Source organism: Balaenoptera musculus, chromosome 4 (genome assembly GCF_009873245.2).
Source record: "Balaenoptera musculus isolate JJ_BM4_2016_0621 chromosome 4, mBalMus1.pri.v3, whole genome shotgun sequence".
NCBI classification, from domain to species: Eukaryota; Metazoa; Chordata; class Mammalia; order Artiodactyla; family Balaenopteridae; genus Balaenoptera; species Balaenoptera musculus.
This window is the reverse complement of record NC_045788.1, coordinates 60694743-60717396: the sequence shown is the minus strand read 5'-3', so window position 1 is coordinate 60717396 and position 22654 is coordinate 60694743. Positions and strand designations below refer to the sequence as shown.

Sequence of the window (22654 nt, the reverse complement as noted above, 5' to 3'; positions counted from 1 at the left end):
GGACTCAAATTGTACCAGTGGAATTTGAATTTCAGGCTCTAGCAACAAGTATGCAATAGAGAAATTTTCAGCCAGGGGCAAGCCATTAGTTATTATCTGTTTATTGTATGATGGATTTACTTCTTTGGAAAATTTCAAACACAGTTGTGGCTCCATACCAACATACCCCAAGCCCCCATATCAATGATGTAATAGCTGGAATCCTGCCTAAACAGTCTGTAAACTAGGATCATAAACATAAAAACAGAGATTACCCAAGAGTTGACACACTGCTGTTTTACAGGATGAAAACTCGTATTATATCAGTGAGGTGGAAGCCTATTTGACCATCTCAAATCCAGGTAAGTAGTTGGAGAAGCCTGTTCCTACCAGCGATGATGCTATGTTTCTGGTTAGCTCAGTTTTCATCTCCCTAATACGTGACGCTGCCTTTGAGAAACAGACTGAGAGAGCAGCCAGCATTGTAACTTTGGGGGGACTTATTATTGATACATCTCTGTGTGCTTCAGTCTGCTTGTCTGCTCATGAAGCAAGTTGGCTACCTTGTGTCAAATCAGCAACAATAGAGTTGAGTGACTTTTGGACAGATTTGCTGTTAATGGCGAGGTTTATTTTACACTCTCGGAATCATGCATTCATTCTACGAAAGTGTACCTAGTGCCTGCTAGGTTCCAAGCCCTATAGTATGTACTGGGTATCCCTAATTATCTAAACATATAGTCCCTGCCCTCATGGAGCTTACATTATAGAAGTGGGGAGAGGGCCGTAAACAGATGCATTAAATTACAATATACAGTTAAATAGTGCTAGATTCTATGAGCAAAAAAAGCAGGATGAGGATGGAGAGGACTGGGAGGGGTAGTAGGGAAGCCCTCTGAGGAGAAAGCCCTCTCTGAAGAGGGGAGGTTTGAGCAGAGAGCTATCCCCATTTGGGGACATCTGGGTCAGGGGCAGCTCCTTCCAGGCGGCAGGAACTACGGGTGCCCAGGCTCTAAGGAGTGAGCTTGCTGGCGCACTCAAGGACCAGCAGGAACCAGTGTGTCCAAGAGAGCAAGCAAAGCAGCCAGTGAGGTCTGAAGGGCAGCCAGGCCAGAGCACAGAGAGCCTGTGGGTAAGACAGGGTGAGGACTTTGGGTTTTATTCTAAAGTGTGAGAAGATGCCATTGGAGGGCTTGGCGTAGGGAAATGATATATCAGATTTATATTTATAAAGGTTCACTTTGGTTGCTATATGAAAAATTACCCAAAGTAGAGCAAGTTGAAAGAACTCCTACAATGTTCACTTCTAGGAAAGTAATGCTCCCAGTCAAGTTGAGGGAGTTTCTCAGTGGCCTCAGATGTTTCTCCAGAAAACCTAGACTTAGATAACACACTGTTAGTGAGCACTTCCTCCGTGCCAGGTCGTGTACTAAGAGTTTTCATGTCTCTTTTCTCCTCTTCAAAATTCTTTTGACTGGCTTAAACTTATTCTTTTATTAATTAAGGAACTTATACTAAAGAAACTTGCCGAGAAATGAAAATGTGAAGATATATCTATTTTAAATATTAGCAATATTACATTGGTATTGCTCAAAAAGTTGTTGTCAATGATTATCGGTTAAATGTAAGTCAGATGTCACAGTTGACCTTTTCATACGCATTATCTCAAACGAGTCTCCTCATATCGACTGGGGAATAAATATTGTGCATGCTAACATAAAGCAGCTAATGTTATCACTGGATAAGGACCAAATTTTAGCTGCTAATAGGGTAGTAATGTCTCAAGGGGCAGGAGAAGGGAAAGTCAGACCAGAAACTAATTGAGAGGCTGAGGGAGGGGAAAAATCTAGGTCCCCATGCTCAAGGCTCAGCAGTGACAGCAGGAACTGTCATACTCATAGTAATGATGATTTTCATGTCAATGGTGGCAGTGGTGGTGGTGTGAGTACAATAGTTAGTTGTAGTTACAGGGGTAGTGACCGTGGTGACGTTAGTACGAGCAGTGGTAGTAGACTACCCCAGGATATAACACAAGATACAGTAGTGTACATGGATAATTCAGTACATCATGTAGGACGTTTGCATGTATAAATGCAGGAGTCTGCAGTAAATACAACAGTAATGGGCAGGAGACACAACAGCACAGTAGTTAAGATAACAAGCTCTAGAATCAGACGGCTTGAGTCCAAATATCACTTACTAGCTGTATGTTCTTAGACAAATGTTTTCAACTCCGTCTTCTCATCTGTAAAATGGTGACAGTAGTACCTATCTCAAAAAAGTTTTGTGGGAATTAAACAGGAAAATGCACGTCAAGTACTTGCACAGCACCTGAAACACAGTGAGCCGACCCTCCGTGTGAGATGTTATCTCAGATGCAAGTGAACACACCCGCAGCAGCAAGGAGAGGAGGGAACTTCTGGACTCCCTCACTAACAGCCCATGGGTGAATTCACTGAGGTCCATAGTCTGGTCCTCAGCCCAGGAAGCCATCAGCGGCTGTTTCTTCAAGGAACCTGATATTAAACCAAGGTCATAAAACTGATGTATAAAATCAGAATGCCAGTTTGTTCATTCATCATGCTACTGTTTCTTATTGTAACTGCAAGGGGACCAAGACAGTTGGGTACTCTGCCAATGAACTTCCTCCCATTCAGGAAACCAAACTATATTCAGAAGGGTGCCTGGTGGAGGTGGAATTAGAGCAAATGGAGTTATTAAATTTTTTTTAACATCTTTATGGGAGTATAATTGCTTTACAATGGTGTAAATATTTTAAATGTTTAACCCCATGGGCCTTGAAGCACTCACCTCCTTGAAACGGGTGTGCCTCTCATGAGACAGGGCCAGTCCTTGAGCAGGTCCTTCTCTCCCAGCAGCACTCAGGTGGATGGAGATGGGCCTCTCCCTTCTCTATGCTTCCATGAATGATGCAACAACCCCTCCCAATGATGGGCTTAGTCCTTCCTTTTGCCATATTAATGCATTCAGTGTGGTGACATGCAAATACTCTGCTTGGTAACTTTGCATGTCTCTGCTCTGATTCATTACGAGTTCATGTGATTTTTGTCTCAGAACAATCTTACTTCTTTTATTTCTGAAGTTTCTGTGGGAACTTTTTTGTGCTCAAGCACTGACAATAGTCCCCATTGACTCTGCCCCCAATGACTTAAAATAACTGAAGAAAAGATTCCAAAGAGTTTTTATTTCAATGTTATCATATTCTAATTTATGTGAGATTGCCCCCGTAGATGGCAAACAGAGCGTCAGGAAAAAGTCCCCAGACAGCACCAGGGTGATGTTTCATGAGGCGAAGGTGTCAGAACTCCGGAGAGCCACATCTAAGGAAGGCCATTTAACTGCACATGGGCCACCCAGCAACAGCTGGGGCTCAATGGATATTTGCCAGGATTCTTACATGTCGATATTTCACCTCTGTGTTTTCAGAGAAAGTTTACCAAGGAATGAAAAGTGCAATGGTGATGTTTGAGACTGTGGCCGGGCATTCCTTCAAGTGTGTAAGCGAACAGAGCATCCAGCTCTCAACCCACCTTCAGCTGAAAACAATGAATATCCAACTGCAAGCCTTTGATTTTGAAGGCAACGACTTTGGAAATGGTAAGTTAAGGGATCATCATGTCACAAACATAAACTTCTGAGACCCAGGAGTAGTTTCAAGTTGTTTTTGTTTGAAGCTTTCAAAGGGACAAGAATCACATGAACTTCCTAGAAGAGTATGATTCCACTAAGCTCTCACGGTCAAGTTTCTCTGGCCAACCCTCCCACCCACCATTGTATGAGTCAATACCAGCCTCAAAATCAGACACTTAAACCCACTCGTGTCCACTGCCCTCCCACAGCAGAATACATTCTTCTTGTCTGACCAAAATACACATTCTGACTCATTTAAACACACACACACAGTCAATCAATCAAAGAGTCAGAAAACGCCATCAGTAACCTCCCCTGAACAAGCTGTTGAATACTGGTAGACCCAGGTGTCTTTGGAGAGCACCTTAAAAATCCTGAGTATTAGTGATGTCTAAAATTCAAGATTTCAGAATAGATTCTTTCCCACTTACGGAGGGAAAAGAGAAAGTTGTGATCATTCTAGACAGAAATACACTCTGTTGGATCCCCTCTTCTCAAATCCAAGCTGTTCCACCCGACTAGTGCTTCCTCATAATTAGGCTTAGTTTCCATGCAACTTCTACTTTGGGTTTTTACCACCACAGAGGGAAGCAGGTTCTAGCAAGAAGGCCAGGGGCAGCCCAGGGTGACTTTCCAAAACAGCCCTTTTCTCCCCACCAGGAAAACAGTATTACAAGGGTTTCTACATATGGGCAAGAATTGATCTTCAGTTTCTAAAACATCTCTCTCATAATAAGTCAATGACATTATGAGTACTTCTCAGCTATCAAAAATAGATTTAGCTAGAGGTGCAGCTGTAAGTTAAATTTCTATAACATGAGTCTGATTTCTACTTGAATTCCACTGTAAAGCTGAAAATGTGTCTGGCAGAAAACTTCTGATATACCTGGTGGAAAGCATTCAGCAAAGGCAGTATTAAAGTGTCACTTGCCTTGGATCCCCTGATATCTGTAGATTTGGTCTGAGTCCTACAATCTCTATCTTAATTTTGGACCTTTACCAGAGTCCTAAGATTAAATATTAAAATTTGCTAGGAGGTATTTCCCCCACTCTGTCATCTTGTCTCAAAATATCCAATTTGGGAAACTCTTTTAAAAATTTATTATGAAGGCTTGAAAAACCTCTGTATTTAATCATGTGGTCTTAAAAATAAGGCACACACTTGCTCTTCCTCACCCTCAGAACCTGTGTATAGAAGGAAGTAAGCAGGTCTGGGAAACCTCTTGGTGGCAGAGATGAGAAATAAAAACCTTTTAGCAGCACACCTGGCCTGCTATTAAGCAGTGCTCACGAGGAGATGTAGAAAGCTATCTTTTCATTTTTTCCTCTCCCTCCTTCACCCTCTCATATAAATAGTCACAAAACCCTATCAATTCTATCTCCAAAATATTTCTCTTGTTCATTCCACTGTCCCCGCTTCAACTCAGCTCCTTATTCCCAGTCTTCGCACCTCAAATTTCACTAAAGGTGCTCAAATGTGAAGTTGTATGTCATCCTGTAAATAATATTTTCTACCAGAGAGTAAGAGAAGAGAGAAAAAGGAGCAAGTTAAAAAATAGAAGTTACCATACAATATGGCATTATAAAAGGCATAAGTACAAAAGGCCGTGGGAGCGCAGAGGAAGGCATGAGGAACACAGCGTTGCAGGAAGGGGGTCAGAGAAGTCCTGACAGATGGGTGACCCTTCAACAGGGGCTCGGAGAACTGGAGAGGAATCCAGCAAGTGGATCGCTCAGCCTTGTCAAAGAGAACGGTCATCCCAAACAGTAGGCCCCTGACCCCCTTTCTCAACCCCTTCTCTCTAAAATCTCAGAGCCTGCAAAAGCTCTCTCAGGTACCAGGAGCCCAGGGTGTCCAGCAGTCCCTTCAAGAAGCACAGAGTTTAAATAGAAAACTTTGGCCAGGTGATATGGTCCAGGTCTGTGTTTCCAGTGTTGGGAAACAAGGCTCCCGTGCTTACCCTGGCTTGAGAGTCAAGACACAATTCTGATCCTGACCCTCTGGACCTAACCAGTGTTCTTCAAAGTTGGATCTGCCTCCCAGCCGTATCACAATCACCTGGGTCCCACCTCCGACCCGCTGAATCAAAACTGCTTGGGTGCGGGGCCCGGGGATCTGCAGTTTAAGACACTCCTTAGGTGATCACAGGCGCTACAAGTTTCAGCCCACTGCAGTGACCCCTTCCCTTCTCATCTTCACCTGTCCATATGTCTGAGGCAGCAGGGACAGTCCCCGCAGCTCCATCTCTCGCTCAGTTTCCTTCTCTGTGAAGCTGAGGCGGGCAGGGGCAGTATCACTTTCCGGCATTGTGGCCAGCCTGTAACACCTGTTACTCTGACTTCAATTACAGCGGACGAATGCTTCAGTGACAGAAACAGGAGAGAAATCCCTGTGGCCGTGGGCCTGAGTATTGCAGGATTGCTTGGCGTTTTGCTAACAGCATGCCTGGTGACCAGAAAGAGGCCCAGGAGAGGATATGAACGCATGTAAAGCCCCACCTTCCTCAAAATGTGCAAGGTTAAGGCCTTGGGAATGCTGGCTGCATATTTAGCCTGAAGTGAAGGGATCAACTTTTCTAGTTGCCAACCCCACCCTCCAAATCCGATTAGGAAATTAGCATTCCACCAGAGGCCATCAGGCTAGCTACAAGACAGCTCCCACCCCACTTCTTCCTGGGTCATATGGGCTTGAGTTCCACCATCCACACCTGAGAATACAGGCCTGGCTGTGAGAATTAGGGACAAGAGGCAGGGATGTGAGCAGGGTCCTGTGAGAAGGAGAAAACAAACACCCAAAGGGAAGATTGTGTGAAAGACATTTTCAGACTGCACTGCTTTTTTGTATACATTTTTAAGAGTCTCAATATCTAGTTTTTCTTAAAAACTTTTTTACTTTTAAAAAACCTATCCACTTCAAAATAAATTCTAAAGTGATTTTAAACTCCTGGATTTTGCCCAACTCCTGATTTACTTAAATGATAGTCTTGATAGACTATCTTTTTTTTTTTTTTTAGATTGACTGAAGGTCTTTTTATTTTGTTTTATAAATTTATTTATTTTATTTATTTATTTTTGGCTGCATTGGATCTGTTGCTGCATGTGGGCTTTCTCTAGTTGCGGCGAGCGGGGGCTACTCTTCCTTGTGGTGCACAGGCTTCTCATTGCGGTGGCTTCTCTTGTTGTGGAGCACGGGCTCTAGGTGCATGGGCTTCAGTAGTTGTGGCACGCAGGCTCTAGAGCGCAGGCCCAGTAGTTGTGGCACACAGGCCCAGCTGTTCCACAGCATGTGGGATCTTCCCGGACCAGGGCTCAAACCCACGTCCCCTGCAATGGCAGGGGGGCTCTCAACTACTGCACTACCAGGGAGGCCCTGGAGGTCTTTTTAGACTATCATTTTTAAAAGGACATATTCTACACTGTTATAATGTATTATTAGTAAAAAAAAAAAAAAAAATTAGAAAACTTCCCAACATTCCATTTTTTAATGTAAAGGATATACCAAAGATCTTGGCAAACAAAAGAGGCTTCATAAATGTTAGTTCTCCAGTCCTTCACCTTAATTTGTTGTCTGCCTTCTTAATACCTTTTTTCTGCTCTGTCTCTATTTTTCTTTGATTTTAGTGTATCCCTGTAGATTTGTTAACTTGGGCCATCGTGGGGGGCAGAGGTAGGCAAAGCATCTAAACAGTCAGAAATGGCAAAGAGAAGAGATAGATCTACCCAGATTATTATCCACTTTCCTTTTTTAGCAAACATTTACCAGAACAAAACAAAACAAAACAAAAAACAAGAAAAACATAAACCAGAAAATTCCTGATTGAGAGTGATTGGTGTCTGGAGGAAAAGTTCTATTAAAAAATGGCTTAGAATGTTATTCATGTTTTTCTACTACATTGACTGTTTAAATAGCAGAACTGGGGTTGGTCTTTCAGAACAAGGGGAGAGTCATGGACTTCTGGATGTTTTTAACTGTTTTTACTAACAGAAACTGTTCTTGTGTTTCTGTATTTTCCAGAGGTGTTATTCATTATTTTTAACAGGAAGTTTATGAAAGTTGGCAACCACTCTATACCCACTGCTTATCTAGGACGTGTACTGCTTTCCTCTGAGGTATTTTAGCTCTCCCCACTTTCTCAGAAGTGAGGGGGTGAGGAGGGCACACAGCAGCTTCAAGAGAGCTTCAAGAGCCCTTGAAGATGGCAGGAGGGTGAGGACATTCCTGTTTCCTCCTCACACCAGGAGGTGCTGATGCAAATCTGGGATGTGAGGACCCAGTGTTCCCCAAAGTGACTCGGGTTGAGCAGCAAGGGCGTGGCCTCGGAGAGGTGCCATCTGTCTCCATCTCCTTCCTCCAGTGGGTGTCAGCCAGTACCCGCACTAGACTCCCATTTCCAGTTCAACCTCAAGTGTGCTTGTTAGGTTCTAGGCCGCAGAGCACGGGTTGTTTATTCACCGTGCCACTAACCACCCTATAGAATGACTAAAAGGAGGTTCTAGTATAGAAATTTCTCCCACAGCAGAGGAAAACGAAGTCGAATTAAAATCAAGAAGAGAGGGATAAGGCAGTTCGCTTGAGTTTAACTTTCCTTTCTACCATCTTCAATGAGTTCTTTGGAGTGACGGCTGCTGCTTAGACTCCTGTGATCTACCCCTCCCCACACACACCAATTATCTTTAAAATTGCTTTGAATTAACATCCTAGTAACCGAAAAGAACACAGGTTTCCTTGGAATGATTAGTAAATAAATGCCTGGATGCGTTATTGCCTCACAGTTCTGCCCACTGTTGCAGTGATGTCCCAGGAGGGTCCTAGAGGGGAAAGTGCTGGGATTGGGATTGTGGTAGACTGGGCATCTGGAAGTGGCCTCCTCCGTGTCCTGGGGTTCCCCCCCCCGCCGCCCCCCGCCAGCCCCACCCCGTGCTGCCTCCAAGTCGTCTCTTAGGGCTGCAAGGCTTACTGCAGAGCGCTGCTTGTCCCTTTCTGAGGTTGGGGCAGGAGGCTGCTGTGTAGGACTCCGGAAAGCCTCACAAGGGGCCTCTCATCCTCTCTGGCGGCACTGGCCCCTGGCCTTTGGCTCTCCTGCTGCTTGCCCTTCCAGCTGGTTTCAACTCAGTTTCTCCCTTCTGCTGACGGTAGAACACCTGAATTTACCCCTCTCTCTGCAACCTACCTAGAGACAGTAGAAACCTTCACTAATGCCCACGTGGAGATAACCTATCCATTGTTCATTGTGTACAGTTGACCCTTGAACGATGCTGGGGGTCAGGGTACCCACCCTCCCACGCTTGAAAATCTGTGTGTGTAACAGAGTTGGCCCTCCGTTTAGGTGGTTCCCTCTGTACCTGCGTTCCTCAACCACCTGCGGATAAAGTAGTACTGTAGTATTTAATGTTGAAAACTATCTGCCTATAAATAGACCCGTGCAGTTCAAACTGGTGTCCTTCAAGGGTCAACTGTATTTCTTTCTCAAGAATATTGTTTTACAAACTGAAAGCACACAGAGGACACAGTTTGGTATCCTTGTTCCATAAGCATTTCTCCATGCGGCTAGAGGTACAAAGTGTCATTACTATGGCTGCTATCCTGAATATGCTATCAACATTACACAATAATTTACTTAACTATTCTGTTATTATTGGGAATTTTTATTGTTTCTAGGTTTTCACAACGATAACGTGAATAAAGAATTACGTATGAATTACATACAGAACAGACATTGATTAACCAATGTGTATCAGTGTGTGCCCGAATTTTGGGTTTGCTTCATAAACTGTTTAAAATGGTTATAATTTATACTTCACTACTAATTCTTAATTTTTAAGAAACAAATGGGAGCAAAAACACGTAGGTTGTGAAAAAAAATTTTTTTAAGCACTACAGAAATATATGAAATGAAAAATCGGAGTTAAACTAGTGACTAGAATTTTCCTCACAGAATTTTTCTCCCTCATTGTCTAATAGATTGAGGGGGGAAAATTTTTTTTTTTAAATCACCAGTAGCAGTCAAAAAGACATAACCTAAGGCAATAAGCATTTTAAACTGATGAACAACAAAGATACAAGACTGAGAGGAAGAGTGGAGAGGGGGCAGCTGAGTGGGTTTCTAACCCTCCCCAGTACACCTACCCCAAGGAGCCATACTGTGAAAGAAAAGCATGCTGTGGGTGCTGACTACTATTCCTAAAAGTGGAGAGAAAAAGAGCAGCCACTTGGGACTTCCCTGGCGGTCCATGATTAAAACTCCACTCTCCCAATGCAGGGGGCCCAGGTTCGATCCCTGGTTGCGGAACTAGGATCCCGCATCTCTTCAAGCTAGGTAGGAGTAGTGAAAATGGCTACTGCGGAGACAAGGCAGCATAAACACAGACTGCTGGAAATGAACTGGGGAGCCAGCCCCAAACCAGAGGACACCCCAGTCTGTAGCTAGTTCCCAAGGTATAGAAAAGAAAATAGAATCCAATTAGTTAGCTCAACGGGAAACGAGTAAGATGACAACAAACTACAAGACTACAATGCAAAATTACTGCAGGAAAAAGTAATATAAGATTAAACTAAATTATAGATTCAGAGTTTTCATTTTGCAAGATGAAAAAAGTTCTGGAGATGGATAGTGGTGATGGTTGCACAAAAATGTGAATGTACTTAATGTCACTGAAGTGTACACTTTAAAACAATTAAAATGGTAAATTTTATGTTGTGTATATTTTACCACAATTTTTCAAAATTAAAGGAGGGAGGGTTAGAAAGGAATATAGTTGATAAAATACAAAGAAAACCTAACTCAAGGAACAGAGAGAAATACCTGTCAATTGGTTCTTTGACAATTAATAAGAATGTGAATTCCATATAACCAGAGCTCATAGAGGAGAAGTTATAATGAAAGAGTGAGGTAAATAGGACATTTCATTCCTAAGAAAACAAATTGAGCATCAAAGCAACACGCTTCCATAATAAATGGAAATAGTAAAAGGCAGAACAGATAGAGCTGAAAACTGAATTATCTTCGTAGAGAAAAAGACTGAGTTAACCAGTTAATAAAAATTAAGATTATAACATTATAGGGAAGCTGCTAGGTATGAAAGCTATTCAGATCATCTAAAATAAGGATAACTGGTGCCTCTGAAGTACAGAGTTAAAAAATAAAAAGAAGATATATTTGATGATTTAAGAGGTTTTCCTTAAAATAAATAATTGAAGTTGCAGATTGAAAGTGCACGGTGTATCTATCCCAGGGTGGGAGGAAAAAAAAAACCTGACACAGAAAGCTTAACATTAAGATATATCCAAAGTAAGCCATAGAACTTTAAAGCTAAAGAATTCTTTAGACATACAAACTCCCCCTTCCCCTAAAAAAAGCAAATCACCTATAAAGGGGGAAGGTTAAAATTGGCCTCAGATTTCTTTACAATAACATTTAAAGCCAGAAAACAATAGACCAATGTCTACAAAATCCTAAGGGAAAGTGTGGCCCCAAAATATAATCTGAGTAAAAAGGTAGTAGACCGATATCCTCAAACATGAAATAATTCAAGGGATACAACACAAATGAGCTCTTCTTAAAGATACAGCTTGACAATGAAATTTGATCAGAGAGAAGCCACATTACAAGCAAGGATATCAGCAAACATCTTTCAGGAATAGAGAAAGCACCGTTTTGTTTTGTTTTTTAAGGCATTTTATCTATTTGAAGAGTTAAACATAAAAAGCATTAAACAATTATGGATCTGAGATTTTATCGTTCCTTCTCATATATAAAATGATATATGTGCATGCTTATTCATCACAGAGTTATTTGTAATATCAAAAGATTAAAAACAAACCAAGGGTCCATCAATCTGGGACAGATACATTCCATAACAGAATACTATACAGTTATAAGAAAAGAATGAGAACATACATGCTTGTGTATGTATAAGGAAAGTTATCCAAAATATATTGTTAAAAAATGTATAATGCATAATAGTGAGAAAAATGGGAAATAAAGTATATTTTCACTTTTGCTTATATGTGAGACATTGGAAATATATAAGAAACTAAGTAGTTGTCTAATATTGGCAGGGGGAACTAAGAAGGTGGCACAAGGGTAGAAGTGAAACTTCTCAATGTACAGCATTTTGTATTATTTTGACTTTAAATAGTAAATGTGTTCTAAATTTGAAATGAATTTTTAGAAATTATAGGAATTATACTTATCAAATAGAATTGAAATATTGTAAACCTGAACGATGTTTCTAAAAATATGTATAGCTATTCAGAATTTGAGTTGGGAAGACCAGAAATAGAAGGGAATCTGTTAGTGTTAATCTTTCAAAACAGAACCAATAGATAATGTCTAACTGGAAACACAGAGTTTAGAAAACATGTCTCTATTTTATAACCTCTTAATGCATTTCATAATCATTTATTTATTTTCTACTTGTGTATTTTTGTCTCTTCTTTGAACCTTAAAGAGATCTTTTTTTTTTTTAACATCTTTATTGAAGTATAATTGCCTTACAATGGTGTGTTAGCTTCTGCTTTATAACAAAGTTAATCAGTTATACATATACAATATGTTCCCAAAGAGATCTTTTATGCAACAATATTTCCCATGGCAAAGACACGTTTATTTGAAGTGCAGTAATTCCTCTAGTTTTGTTTTAGTTTTTTTCTTCTGTGAAATTCAAGTAACACTAAAATGAACAATTTTGGTTAAAATAGCATTTGTATGATTCCATTTTGATAAAACCACTTCTATTTATTTTTCTACCCATCTATTCTTACAGTTGTAAAGGAAGACGCCTGAAATAATGTTTGTCCATGTTTTACCAATGATAATTTCTGGGTAGGTGGTTTTCAGGAGATTTATAATGAGCATATATCATTTTAAAAAATACAATGATGTTTCTTTAAGCATACACATGAGCACACACACACGCATACACACATATATGTACAGAGGAAACAAATGCCTCAAAGATTTATGGTGATTAATTCAAGTGGAAGAAACATGTGATTGGATAACTATTTTCTTTGTTTACTTTTCTGCATTTTGAAAATGTTTAAACAATGTCATATTAAATAGTATAAAACTACATAGAGGGCTTCCCTGGTGGCGCAGCGGTTGAGAATCTGCCTGCCAATGCAGGGGACACGGGTTCGAGCCTTGGTCTGGGAAGATCCCACATGGCGCGGAGCAACTAAGCCCGTGAGCCACAATTACTGAGCCTGCGCGTCTGGAGCCTGTGCTCCGCAACAAGAGAGGCCGCGATAGTGAGAGGCCCGCGCACCGCGATGAAGAGTGCGAGAGAAAGCCCTCGCACAGAAACGAAGACCCAACACGTCATAAATAAATATATAAATTAAAAAAAAAAAAAACTACATAGAAAGTAAAAGTTGCCTCTATTCCCATCCCAGTCTTCCCCCAGCTTCTTGTGTATTTTTTTGCTCTAGGCACCCATGCAGTGCTTCACAGATCTTAGGTAACTTCCCTGTCAGCACATGGAAATCTACCACATTCCTTCTGATGGCTACATCATAGTCTATTGTATGAATAGACAATTGTAAATTTTTGATGGATATTTAGATTGTCAATTTTCCTCTCATAAAAGGAGATTATTATTACATATTTTTGTGTACCTTATGAATATATCTTCAGTATAAATTCCTAGTGGTGGAATTGCTGGACCGATAGGTATGTGCTTTACATTTTGTTTTGACAATTCTGTATTTTTTTCCAAATTATTTTAACTTCTTAGATTATGTTCTTTCCTATCTAAGAAATATATATAAATATTTACATGTACAATGTTATATTTAATATAACAAAATTATATATAATTTTAACAAATATGTAAATAACAAAATTATCATATACTCTAAAAGGATTCATGAAAAGCAACATTTCCCTGTCCCTCCTCTAAGAGACAAAGCACTTTAACTAGTTTTAACAGTTTCTTATGGTAACTATCTCCATAATTCTCTAAAAAATAATAAAAAGCTTATCCTACTATTTCTTAATTTATCAGCTTTAAACCTCTTGCTATGGAAGATAAGGATTTAATACTTCTTACACCATCCTTTTTATGGTTATATCACTGTTTTTTTGTTAAATTAATAAGGTATGCATCATTATAATGTAAATATTGTCCACTGCCAAATCAAATAGTGTACTACCGGCACAGTTCCTGTCTTGTATAGATTTAGTTTTTTTCCCCAGGAGTCTCTAATTACCATTCCCTCTTCTCTGGCCCCTCCTGATTCTTTTTACTTGGACCTCAGGTGAGAATTGGGTTAATGGTGATTCTTGGTTCAGGGCATAATTTCAATATTGGTTCATGGAAGACCTCAAGGACATATCCTCTCATCTATTCTTGAATAAGATATAGATATAGTTCTCCATTTATTTGTATTCAATTAAGTTCCCTTTTATTCCCAGGGCCTTCCTTCTTTCTCCAGTCAAGACTGATTACATTTTAAATGAACTGAATAGTCTCTAACAGAATAAAGAAAAAAGAATTTTGACAAATTTGCAAACTTTCACTTTTAAGCTCTCATAAATAATTAGGTCTATTTTCTAATATTTTTGGCTAACTAAAAGCAATAAAAGAGAATTGTAAGTGTGACAAAAATGAATGTTTTAAAAAGTGGATAAACATCACATGTTTTCAAGAGATAAGGTTTACGGTGACGCAGTCTGTTTTACGTAAGCACATCCCACTTTGCAGAGAGCAACACCTGGAAGAAAACAGGACTAACAATTATTAAATATTTATTAATTTCTGAGAAGAGAAAGTTATCTTATTTCATCCTCCAACAATTTTATATGTTATTTGCTTCCTTTATAAATGAGTAAATTGCAGGGTTAAATAACCCTCCCAGGTTCACACAGTTAGTGGTGGAAGCAAAAGTCAAGCACAGGTCTGACTCCAAAGCTCATATTCTCCCCACTCTAGCCTGCTTTCTGGTCTGTCCTCACTAAACCTTAGTGACTGTATTTGTTTTTTCTCTTAGTGGACGAATGTTCATCTGACTACACAATTGTGCTTCCCGTGATTGGGGCCATCGTGCTTGGTCTCTTCGCTGTGGGTTTGATTGTCTATGGAATCCGCTTAAGGCGTGAATCTTCTGGATACCAGAGAATCTAACTGGTGCCCCGAGGGAAAAGACAAAGGTGGAATTTAGAGAATTCTTTCATTGTTTCCAGGATGTTGAAGACTTCCCTTGGAGTGTGGGTCCTTCCAACCGTGTAAACCACTATCTTTCACAAAAACCAAATTTCTGACGTAAGTTCAAGCAGTACATCAATTTCAAAATATTTTTTGTTCATTTTATGAAAGATCTAGTGAGCTGCTTAAGAATATTTTCTAGTTTCCTTGAAAATATTTTAACCAAAGTCAACATTTGAGATACGTTAAATTAACATAATGTATGTAAAGTGGTGTATGCTCCATATTATAAACCAAAGCATCAATTGTAATTAATGTCACCTGTGTTCACATTGGGGATTTTATTTTATCCTTGATCTTTTCCACTTTTAAAAATGCTTCGCTTTGCCAGTAAAATGTATTTTCAGTGCTTTTACTATCCATGTTTTGTAAGATGTATGTGTCTGTCAATTGACCTACCTCCTTTTCCACTTTAAATGTTTTCTAAAAATCGTCAACAAGAACAACATATCATAGGTTGTCTAGATATTTGATGTGACACCAAGAGGAATAGATCAGCTTATATTTTTATCTTGATGACTCCTCCAGAATCACTAAAACTAAGAATTAGATGGCTACAGACAACAGAATTAAATAATAAGCAAGAAACAATAATAATGGCCTTTCACTATTGAACACATATGTGTCAGACACTAGGCTAAGCAGTTTATATACATCTCATTTAATTTTCACAACTTACATGTGAGTAAACTCAGACTTAAAGAAATTAATCACTTAAATGTCACCCAGCTAACAAGTGGCAGAGCCTGAATTTGACTTCCTGTTGGTCTGGTACCAAGGTCTCTGGTCTTTTCACTACACCAAATTGCCTACAAGAACGATGACAATAAGTGCTGCCTGAAGCCTCATACTGGCATATGCTCCCTTTTACAGAGGAAATTATTTTGTCCAGAATCATGAGGGATTATGGTACATGAAAGGAGGGTTTGATGGGAAATGAAATAGCCTATCTTTAATGAAGTTCTCTACTCCCTCGAAGAAAACTGAGAGGCTCTGTAAAACATTCGTTTCTCATTTTTATGGGATTGTTAAGCTGTGAGTCTAAGGATAAAGGAATGGAGTAAATTTCTCAAGGCATTTTTTATTTCTTTGAAAGAGAAATTGAACCGCTAACCAACTTTTCTTTCTTGAATGTAGATCCCCCTCTTGTGGTAACTTGCTTCTTCTGCAGTTTTATGGCCACGTTTTCACTCTAGTTCACGTTTTTCTGTAGAGCAGCCAAGAATTTTATTCCTCCTTGTTTTTACTACCAAAGAAATGTTAACAGAAAAGACCACACACCCCTAGCATTCGTTAGTAAAGGAATAATTCAAGTCACCCTGGAGAACATATTCACTTTGCTGACTTGTTCTCTTATGACTCAGTGGGGTTGGCAAGGACCTGCCTTTAGTCTTAATAGAATATTGAATTGTATTAAAAGTTTTTGTAATAAAAACTTACTTTGGAGATTTATGTCATTCGTTCCTTATAATTCGGTTTTTGTGCTATTAAAAATTTTGTTTACAACCTTAGTGGAGGTTGTTGCTTGAATCAGTAAGTTAAATCGTCTTCCTAGAAATAATTTATTTTGTTCTATTCTCCACTGCCACATTATTACTAGGTAGGAAGACCTATTTGAGAGAAACTGAAATTCTGAGAAGATAAACCATATTAAAGTTATAAATTAAATTTCTCAACTCTCAGCCCAGACTACCTGACTGGATTACTGGTTTATTTAAGTGCTGCCACAATTACCCATTCATTCATTCATCCAACCAACATCGATTAAGGACTTCCTAAATGCCAGACAGTCTGGTAGGGGCTGAGATAGATCAGAAGAGGTCCTGTGTTAGTTATCTATAGCTGTGTAACAAATTGCCCTGAAACATAGCAGCTTAAAACAACATTTATTATCTCACACAGTCTCTGAGGGTCAGAAATCTGGGAGCAGCTTAGCTGGGTGGCTCTGGCTCAGGGTCTCTCACCAGGTGGCAGTTCGGCTGTTAGCCAGAGCTGCAGTCATCTGAAGGTTCAAATGGGGCTGAAGATTCTACTTCCAAGTTCACACCATGTGGCATATCCAAAGGGATGCTCACGACATGGCAACTGGCTTTCCCCAGAGCAAGTGACCCAAGAGAGAGAGACGACCACCTAATCACAGAAGTGACATGCCATCACTTCTGCTGTATCCTGTTGGTCACATTGACCATGCCTGGTACAATGTAGGAGTGAAGACCAGGAGAGGTAGAAATCAAGGGGGGCTGTCTTGGATGCTGTCTACCCCACGTCCACTGTCAAGGTAGAATTACTGGTTTACTTCTGGGGGGAAACTTGGGTATAGAAATTCCAGTGCATACACAAAGAAAAGTGGTTTAATAGGAACCTATACAAAAGGTAATGGGAGCAGGGCTGATTCCAGCCTGCTTCCACCTCTGCCCCAGATGTAGCACACCCCCAGGAGAACAGCCTCTCAAGCCCTGGCACTGACAGTCTATGGACCAGCCACTGCTCAGGCTGACTTGCCTTTCTACGAAGGCTAGTTGTTGGCCCATGCTCTGTAATATTCATTTATAGCTTTGCCCCAGGAATTTGTCAACTCTCCTGTCCTCTGTCATAATGTAATCCAAAGTGATCTGGACCGCACAGACATCCCATGGAATATCATTGAACCACTACATTGATGACATCATGCTAATTATACAGGACAAGCATGGAGCAATTATTATGCTGGACGCCTTGGTTAAACACATGTGTTCCAGGAGGTATGAAGATTCAGGGACTGACTACTTCATTGAAGTATTTAAGGACGCAGAGGATCAAGGACATGCCAGAATATCCCCTCCAAAATAAAATACAGATGTTTTTCATCTTGCAACCTTTCCACAAAGAAGGAAACACAGAGCCAGTTGGGCCTCTTTGGGTTCTGGTGACAACATTCTACAGCTAGGAAAATTCCTCTGGTCCATTTACCAGGTGACATAGAAAGCAATAAGTTTTGAGTGGGGCCAAATCAGGAAAGGGCAGTACAGCAACTCCAGGCCACGATGCAATCAGCCCTGCTGCTTGAGCCAGACACTCAGACAGACCTTACGGTGTTGGAGGTTTCAGCAGTGAGCAAAGGTACAGCACAAAATTTTTGGCAGACTCTAGTGGGAGAATCATAACAGGCCCTGGGCATTCGGGAGCAAGGCCACGGCCATGCCATTTGCATCAGAGAAATATATACCCTTTGAGAAACAGCTCTTGGCATGTTACTGGGCCCTGGAACACTTGACCTTGGGACACTAAGTGACCATATATCCGGAATTGACCATTTTTGAGCTGGATTCTGTCAAATCCACTAAGTAATAAAGCTGGATGGGTCTAACAGTAATCAATTGCAAGATGGAAATGGTACATCCAGGATCAAGCCCAAGCAGGTTCAGAGAGCATGTATAGGTAAGAGAATCTCTTTGTTTTAGGAAATACACATTAAAGTAGTTAGGAGTAAAAAAGGGCATCATGTCTGCAACTTACTTGCAAATGGTTCAGAAAAAAAAGTATGAGTATATGAGTGTGTGTGTGTGTGTGTGTGTGTGTGTGTGGGTACATGGAGAACAAAAGATAAAGCAAATGTGGTAAAATATAAACACTTGGGATTTATAGGTGAAGGGTACTATTCTTGTAGCTTTTCTGTAAGTCTGAAGTTATGTCAAAACAAATCCAAAGTATGTAAAAGGGTGTATAATAAAAAGCTGTCACTATCCTGCTATCCTGTTCCTGTCTTGGAGCCAACAACTTTTCTTTCCCAGAGGCTATTGCTACATACATAAGCATGTATGTTTTTTCTTTCTCCTATTCTTACACAAATGATAGAATAATCACAGTTCTGCACATTGCTTTTGTCACTCATCAATGAATCTTAATATATGAGTACATATAGTGCTGTCTCATTCTTTTTTTAGTGGCTGCATAGTAATCCATTAAATGTATACCCGTACATTTATTTAACCAGTCTCTTTTAATTAGTTTGTTACTTCCAACAATGAAACAATGTTTCCTTAATAGACATCATTTCAAATATCTGTGAGTATATCTTGGGTGATTTCTAAGAAATAGCTTTGCTAGTTTCAAAAGTTTGTGAATTTGCAATTTTGATAACTATTACCAAAGTACTCTGCATAATGGTTGTACCAATTTTCACTCAATAACGATAACACTCTCATGCCCCTAATTACAGTGTTATTAAACGTTTGATATATGCTAATGTGACAGGTGAAACATGGTATATCATTATAGTTTTTTTTTTTTAATAAATTTATTTTATTTATTTTTAGCTGCATTGGGTCTTCATTGCTGCACGCGGGCTTTCTCTAGTTGCGGCGAGCGGGGGCTACTCTTCGTTGCGGTGTGCGGGCTTCTCATTGCGGTGGCTTCTCTTGTTGAGGAGCAGGTGCTCTCGGCGTGTGGGCTTCAGTAGTTGTGGCGTGAGGGCTCAGCAGTTGTGGCTCACGGGCTCTAGAGCGCAGGCTCAGTAGTTGTGGCGCACGGGCTTAGTTGCTCCGCGGCATGTGGGATCTTCCCAGACCAGGGCTCGAACCCGTGTCCCCTGCATTGGCAGGTGGATTCTTAACCACTGCGCCACCAGGGAAGCCCTATAGTTTTAATTTGTATTTCTTTGATTTGTAATAAGGTCAAGTGCCTTTTACATTTATTTACATTTCCTATTCTGTGAATTCCTCATATTCTTTTTTTTTTCTTTATACCTGTTAGTTTCCCCCTTAGCTTTATTGAGGTATAACTGACAAACAAAATTGTATATATTTAACATGTACAATGTGATGAGTTGGTATATCTATACATTGTGAAATTATTACCACAGTCAGGTGATGAGAATACTTAAGATCTACTCTCTTAACAAATGTCAAATATACAATACAGTATCATAATTAGAGTCACCATGCTATACATTAGATCCCCAGAACTTATTCATCTTATAACTGAAACTTTGTTCCCTTTGACCAGCATGTCCCCTTTTTCCCCCACCCCTCAGCTCCTGGTAACCACCATTTTACTCTCTGTTTCTATATGTTTGACTTTTTTTTTTTTAATTCCAAATATAAGTGAGATCATACAGTATTTATCTTTATCTGGCTCATTTCACTTAGCATAATGTCCTCCAGGTTCATCCACGTTGTTGCAAATGGCAGGATTTCTTTCTCATGGTTGAATTATATTCCACTGTGGTGTGTTTGTGTGTGTATAGTCTTCATTCACTCATTCAGTCAGCAGATACTTATGTTGTTTCCATATCTTGGCTTCTGTGAATAATGCTGCAATAAAGGTGGTAATGCATATATCTCTTCAAGATACTGATTTTGTTTCCTTCAGATATATGTCCAGAAGTGGGATTGCTGAATCATATGGTAGTTCTATTTTTAATTTTCTGAGGACTCTGAATAATGATGCTTTCTATAATGACTGTCCAATTTACATTCCCACCAACAGTGTACAAGGGTTCCCTTTTCTCCACATCCTCACCAACACTTGTTATCTTTTGTCTTTTTGATAATAGCCATCCTAACAGGTGATATCTCATCGTGGTTTTGATTTGCATTTCCCTGATGACTGGTGGTGTTGAGCACCTTTTCATGTAGGTGTTGGCTGTTTGTATGTCTTCTTTGGGAAAATGTCTATTTGGGTCCTTTGCCCATTTTTAATTGGATTATTTGTTTTTTGCTATTGAGTTGTATAAAGTCTCTCTACATTTTAGATATTAACCCCTTGTCAGACATATGGTTTGTAAATATTTTATCCTATTCAGCAGATTCCCTTTTCATTTGTTAATTGTTTCCTTTGCTGATGAAGCTTTTTAGCTTGATGTTGTCCCAACTTTATTTTTGCTTTTTTTGCCTTTGCTTTTGGTGTCATATCTAAAAAATAAAAAACCAATGTTAAGAAGCATTTTCCCTATGTTTTCTAGTGGTGTAAGGCAGGGTCCAGTTTCATTCTTTCGTATGTGGATGTCCAGTTTTCCCAACAGTACTTATTGAAGGGATTATTCTTTCCCCATTGGGTGCACTTGGCACCCTTGTCAAAGCTTAGTTGATCATATATGCGTGGGTTTACTTCTGGGCTCTCTATTCTGTTCCCTTGGTCTCTTCATATTCTTTGAAGCTTTTCTCTTGCATTATAGATCTTTTTTCTTATTGATTTGTAGGAGTTATTTATATATTAAGGAAAGTAGACCTTCATCTGTGATAAGAGTTATAAAATTATTCCTAGTTTACTTTTTTTCTATATATATGTTTAGTTGTGCAGATTTTCAAAAAAAATTATGTAGTTGAATTTATCAATTCTTCTTCTGTTATAGTTTGAGTATTGTGTTACACTTAGAAAAACCTTTCCTTAAGATATCCTATGATATATTCTAGCACTCTTATGATTTCATCTTTTATATTTAATCTTTTATCCATTTGGAACTTATTTTGGTGTTAGGTATGAGGAGTGAGTAGGGATTCAACTTTTTTTCCCCCCATAGGGCTTGCCACTTGTCCCAATACCACTCTTAAATTATTGAGTCTTAAAATCTAGAATGAATGTTGAATTTTATCAGACCTATTAAGCATCTATTAACATGATACAATTTTTTCTCTTTTAAACTATTAATAAAATTAATTAGTTATATTAATATTGAATCTTCTTACATTTCTGTAATAAGCCTTAATCATGGTGTATTGCTCTTTCCATATGCTACCAGATAGTTTAGTTAGTAATATACTTGGGATTTTTCCATTAATATTCATAAGTGAAGAAATTGGACTATAGTTTTGTGTGTGTGTGTGTGTGTGCTATCTTTGTTAGATTTTGGTGCCAATGTTATGCTCACCTCATAAGATTTTGGAGGACTTCCAATTTTTTCTGTGCTCTGGGTCAGAATTACTAGCATTGGGGTCAACTACTATTTACCATTTTGGTGGAGTTTCCTTGTGAAACAAGGTGAGTCACATGCTTTGGGGATGGAGGTGAAGGTGGAAATGAAGGCAGTAGGAACGATAGGTCTTTGATAATATTCTCTTGTTCTTCTGTGGTAATGGTTTAATTAGATTTTCTATCTCAGAGTCTATTTGGGTAAACTGTATTTTCTTATCTTGAACAGCATCCATTTCATCCAGGTTTTCAAAGTTTATTTGCTTAAAGTTGAGCAAAATAGTCTCTTACAAATTTATAATTTTTTTCTATACCTGCACCTTTTCCCCACTTACCTTTTTTTTTCTTTTTAATCATAGCAAGTGTGCATTTCTCCCCTTTACTTCTGATTAGATTAGTTAACTATTTTTTTTTTATTGACTTATTTTCTGAACTTCTGGACTTAGTGCTTCGATATTAGTTTTCTTAATTCATTTATTTTTTTTAATCTTTACTGCTTTCTTTATTATGCTTTATTTATGTATTTTTTTCTAACCCTTAAATTGGATGATTAATTTACGTTCACTATAATTTTCCTATAAGCCCGGCTTTAGTTAAATCAAATAAGCATATATATGTAGTGTTTTCAGTACTTTTGTTTTCTAGATATTCTGCAATTCGGTTTTGACTTCCTCTTTTCCTCAACAGTCCGTTAAAACACTTTTTTAAAAGCTCAGGGTGGTTTTAAATTTTAAGTTTAATTTTAGTTATTTATTTTATTTTATCTATTCTTGAGATCACTAGAGAATTTTATCTTGCTCTCCACCCCATTTGACTTTTTCCCCATGACTCTGCCTCGCCCACTTCCTTGCGGCTTTAATAATAATGGTCAGGAGCAGTGTTCCAGAACGAAGGAACGCCGAGGGCCAAGGGAAGAAACGGCGATCCG

The 22654-nt window shown here is 39.2% G+C and overlaps 1 protein-coding gene across 2 annotated transcripts in view; it reads left to right on the top strand.

Annotated features, from left to right (window-relative positions):
* LAMP3 (lysosomal associated membrane protein 3) overlaps window positions 1-14741 on the top strand; it is a 33310-nt gene extending 18569 nt beyond the window's left edge. Inside the window, exons 5-8 of one of the 2 annotated variants that reach the window (XM_036849582.1) lie at window positions 284-341; window positions 3427-3597; window positions 5982-6117; window positions 14624-14741. In XM_036849582.1, coding sequence (XP_036705477.1) covers window positions 284-341; window positions 3427-3597; window positions 5982-6117; window positions 14624-14642 — 384 coding nt within the window. In that variant the 3' untranslated portion in view covers window positions 14643-14741. Of the gene's footprint in view, window positions 1-283; window positions 342-3426; window positions 3598-5981; window positions 6455-14623 lie in introns of those variants that run through there. The other variant, XM_036849581.1, reaches the window with a different exon arrangement.
* Window positions 14742-22654: the final 7913 nt, after the last annotated feature.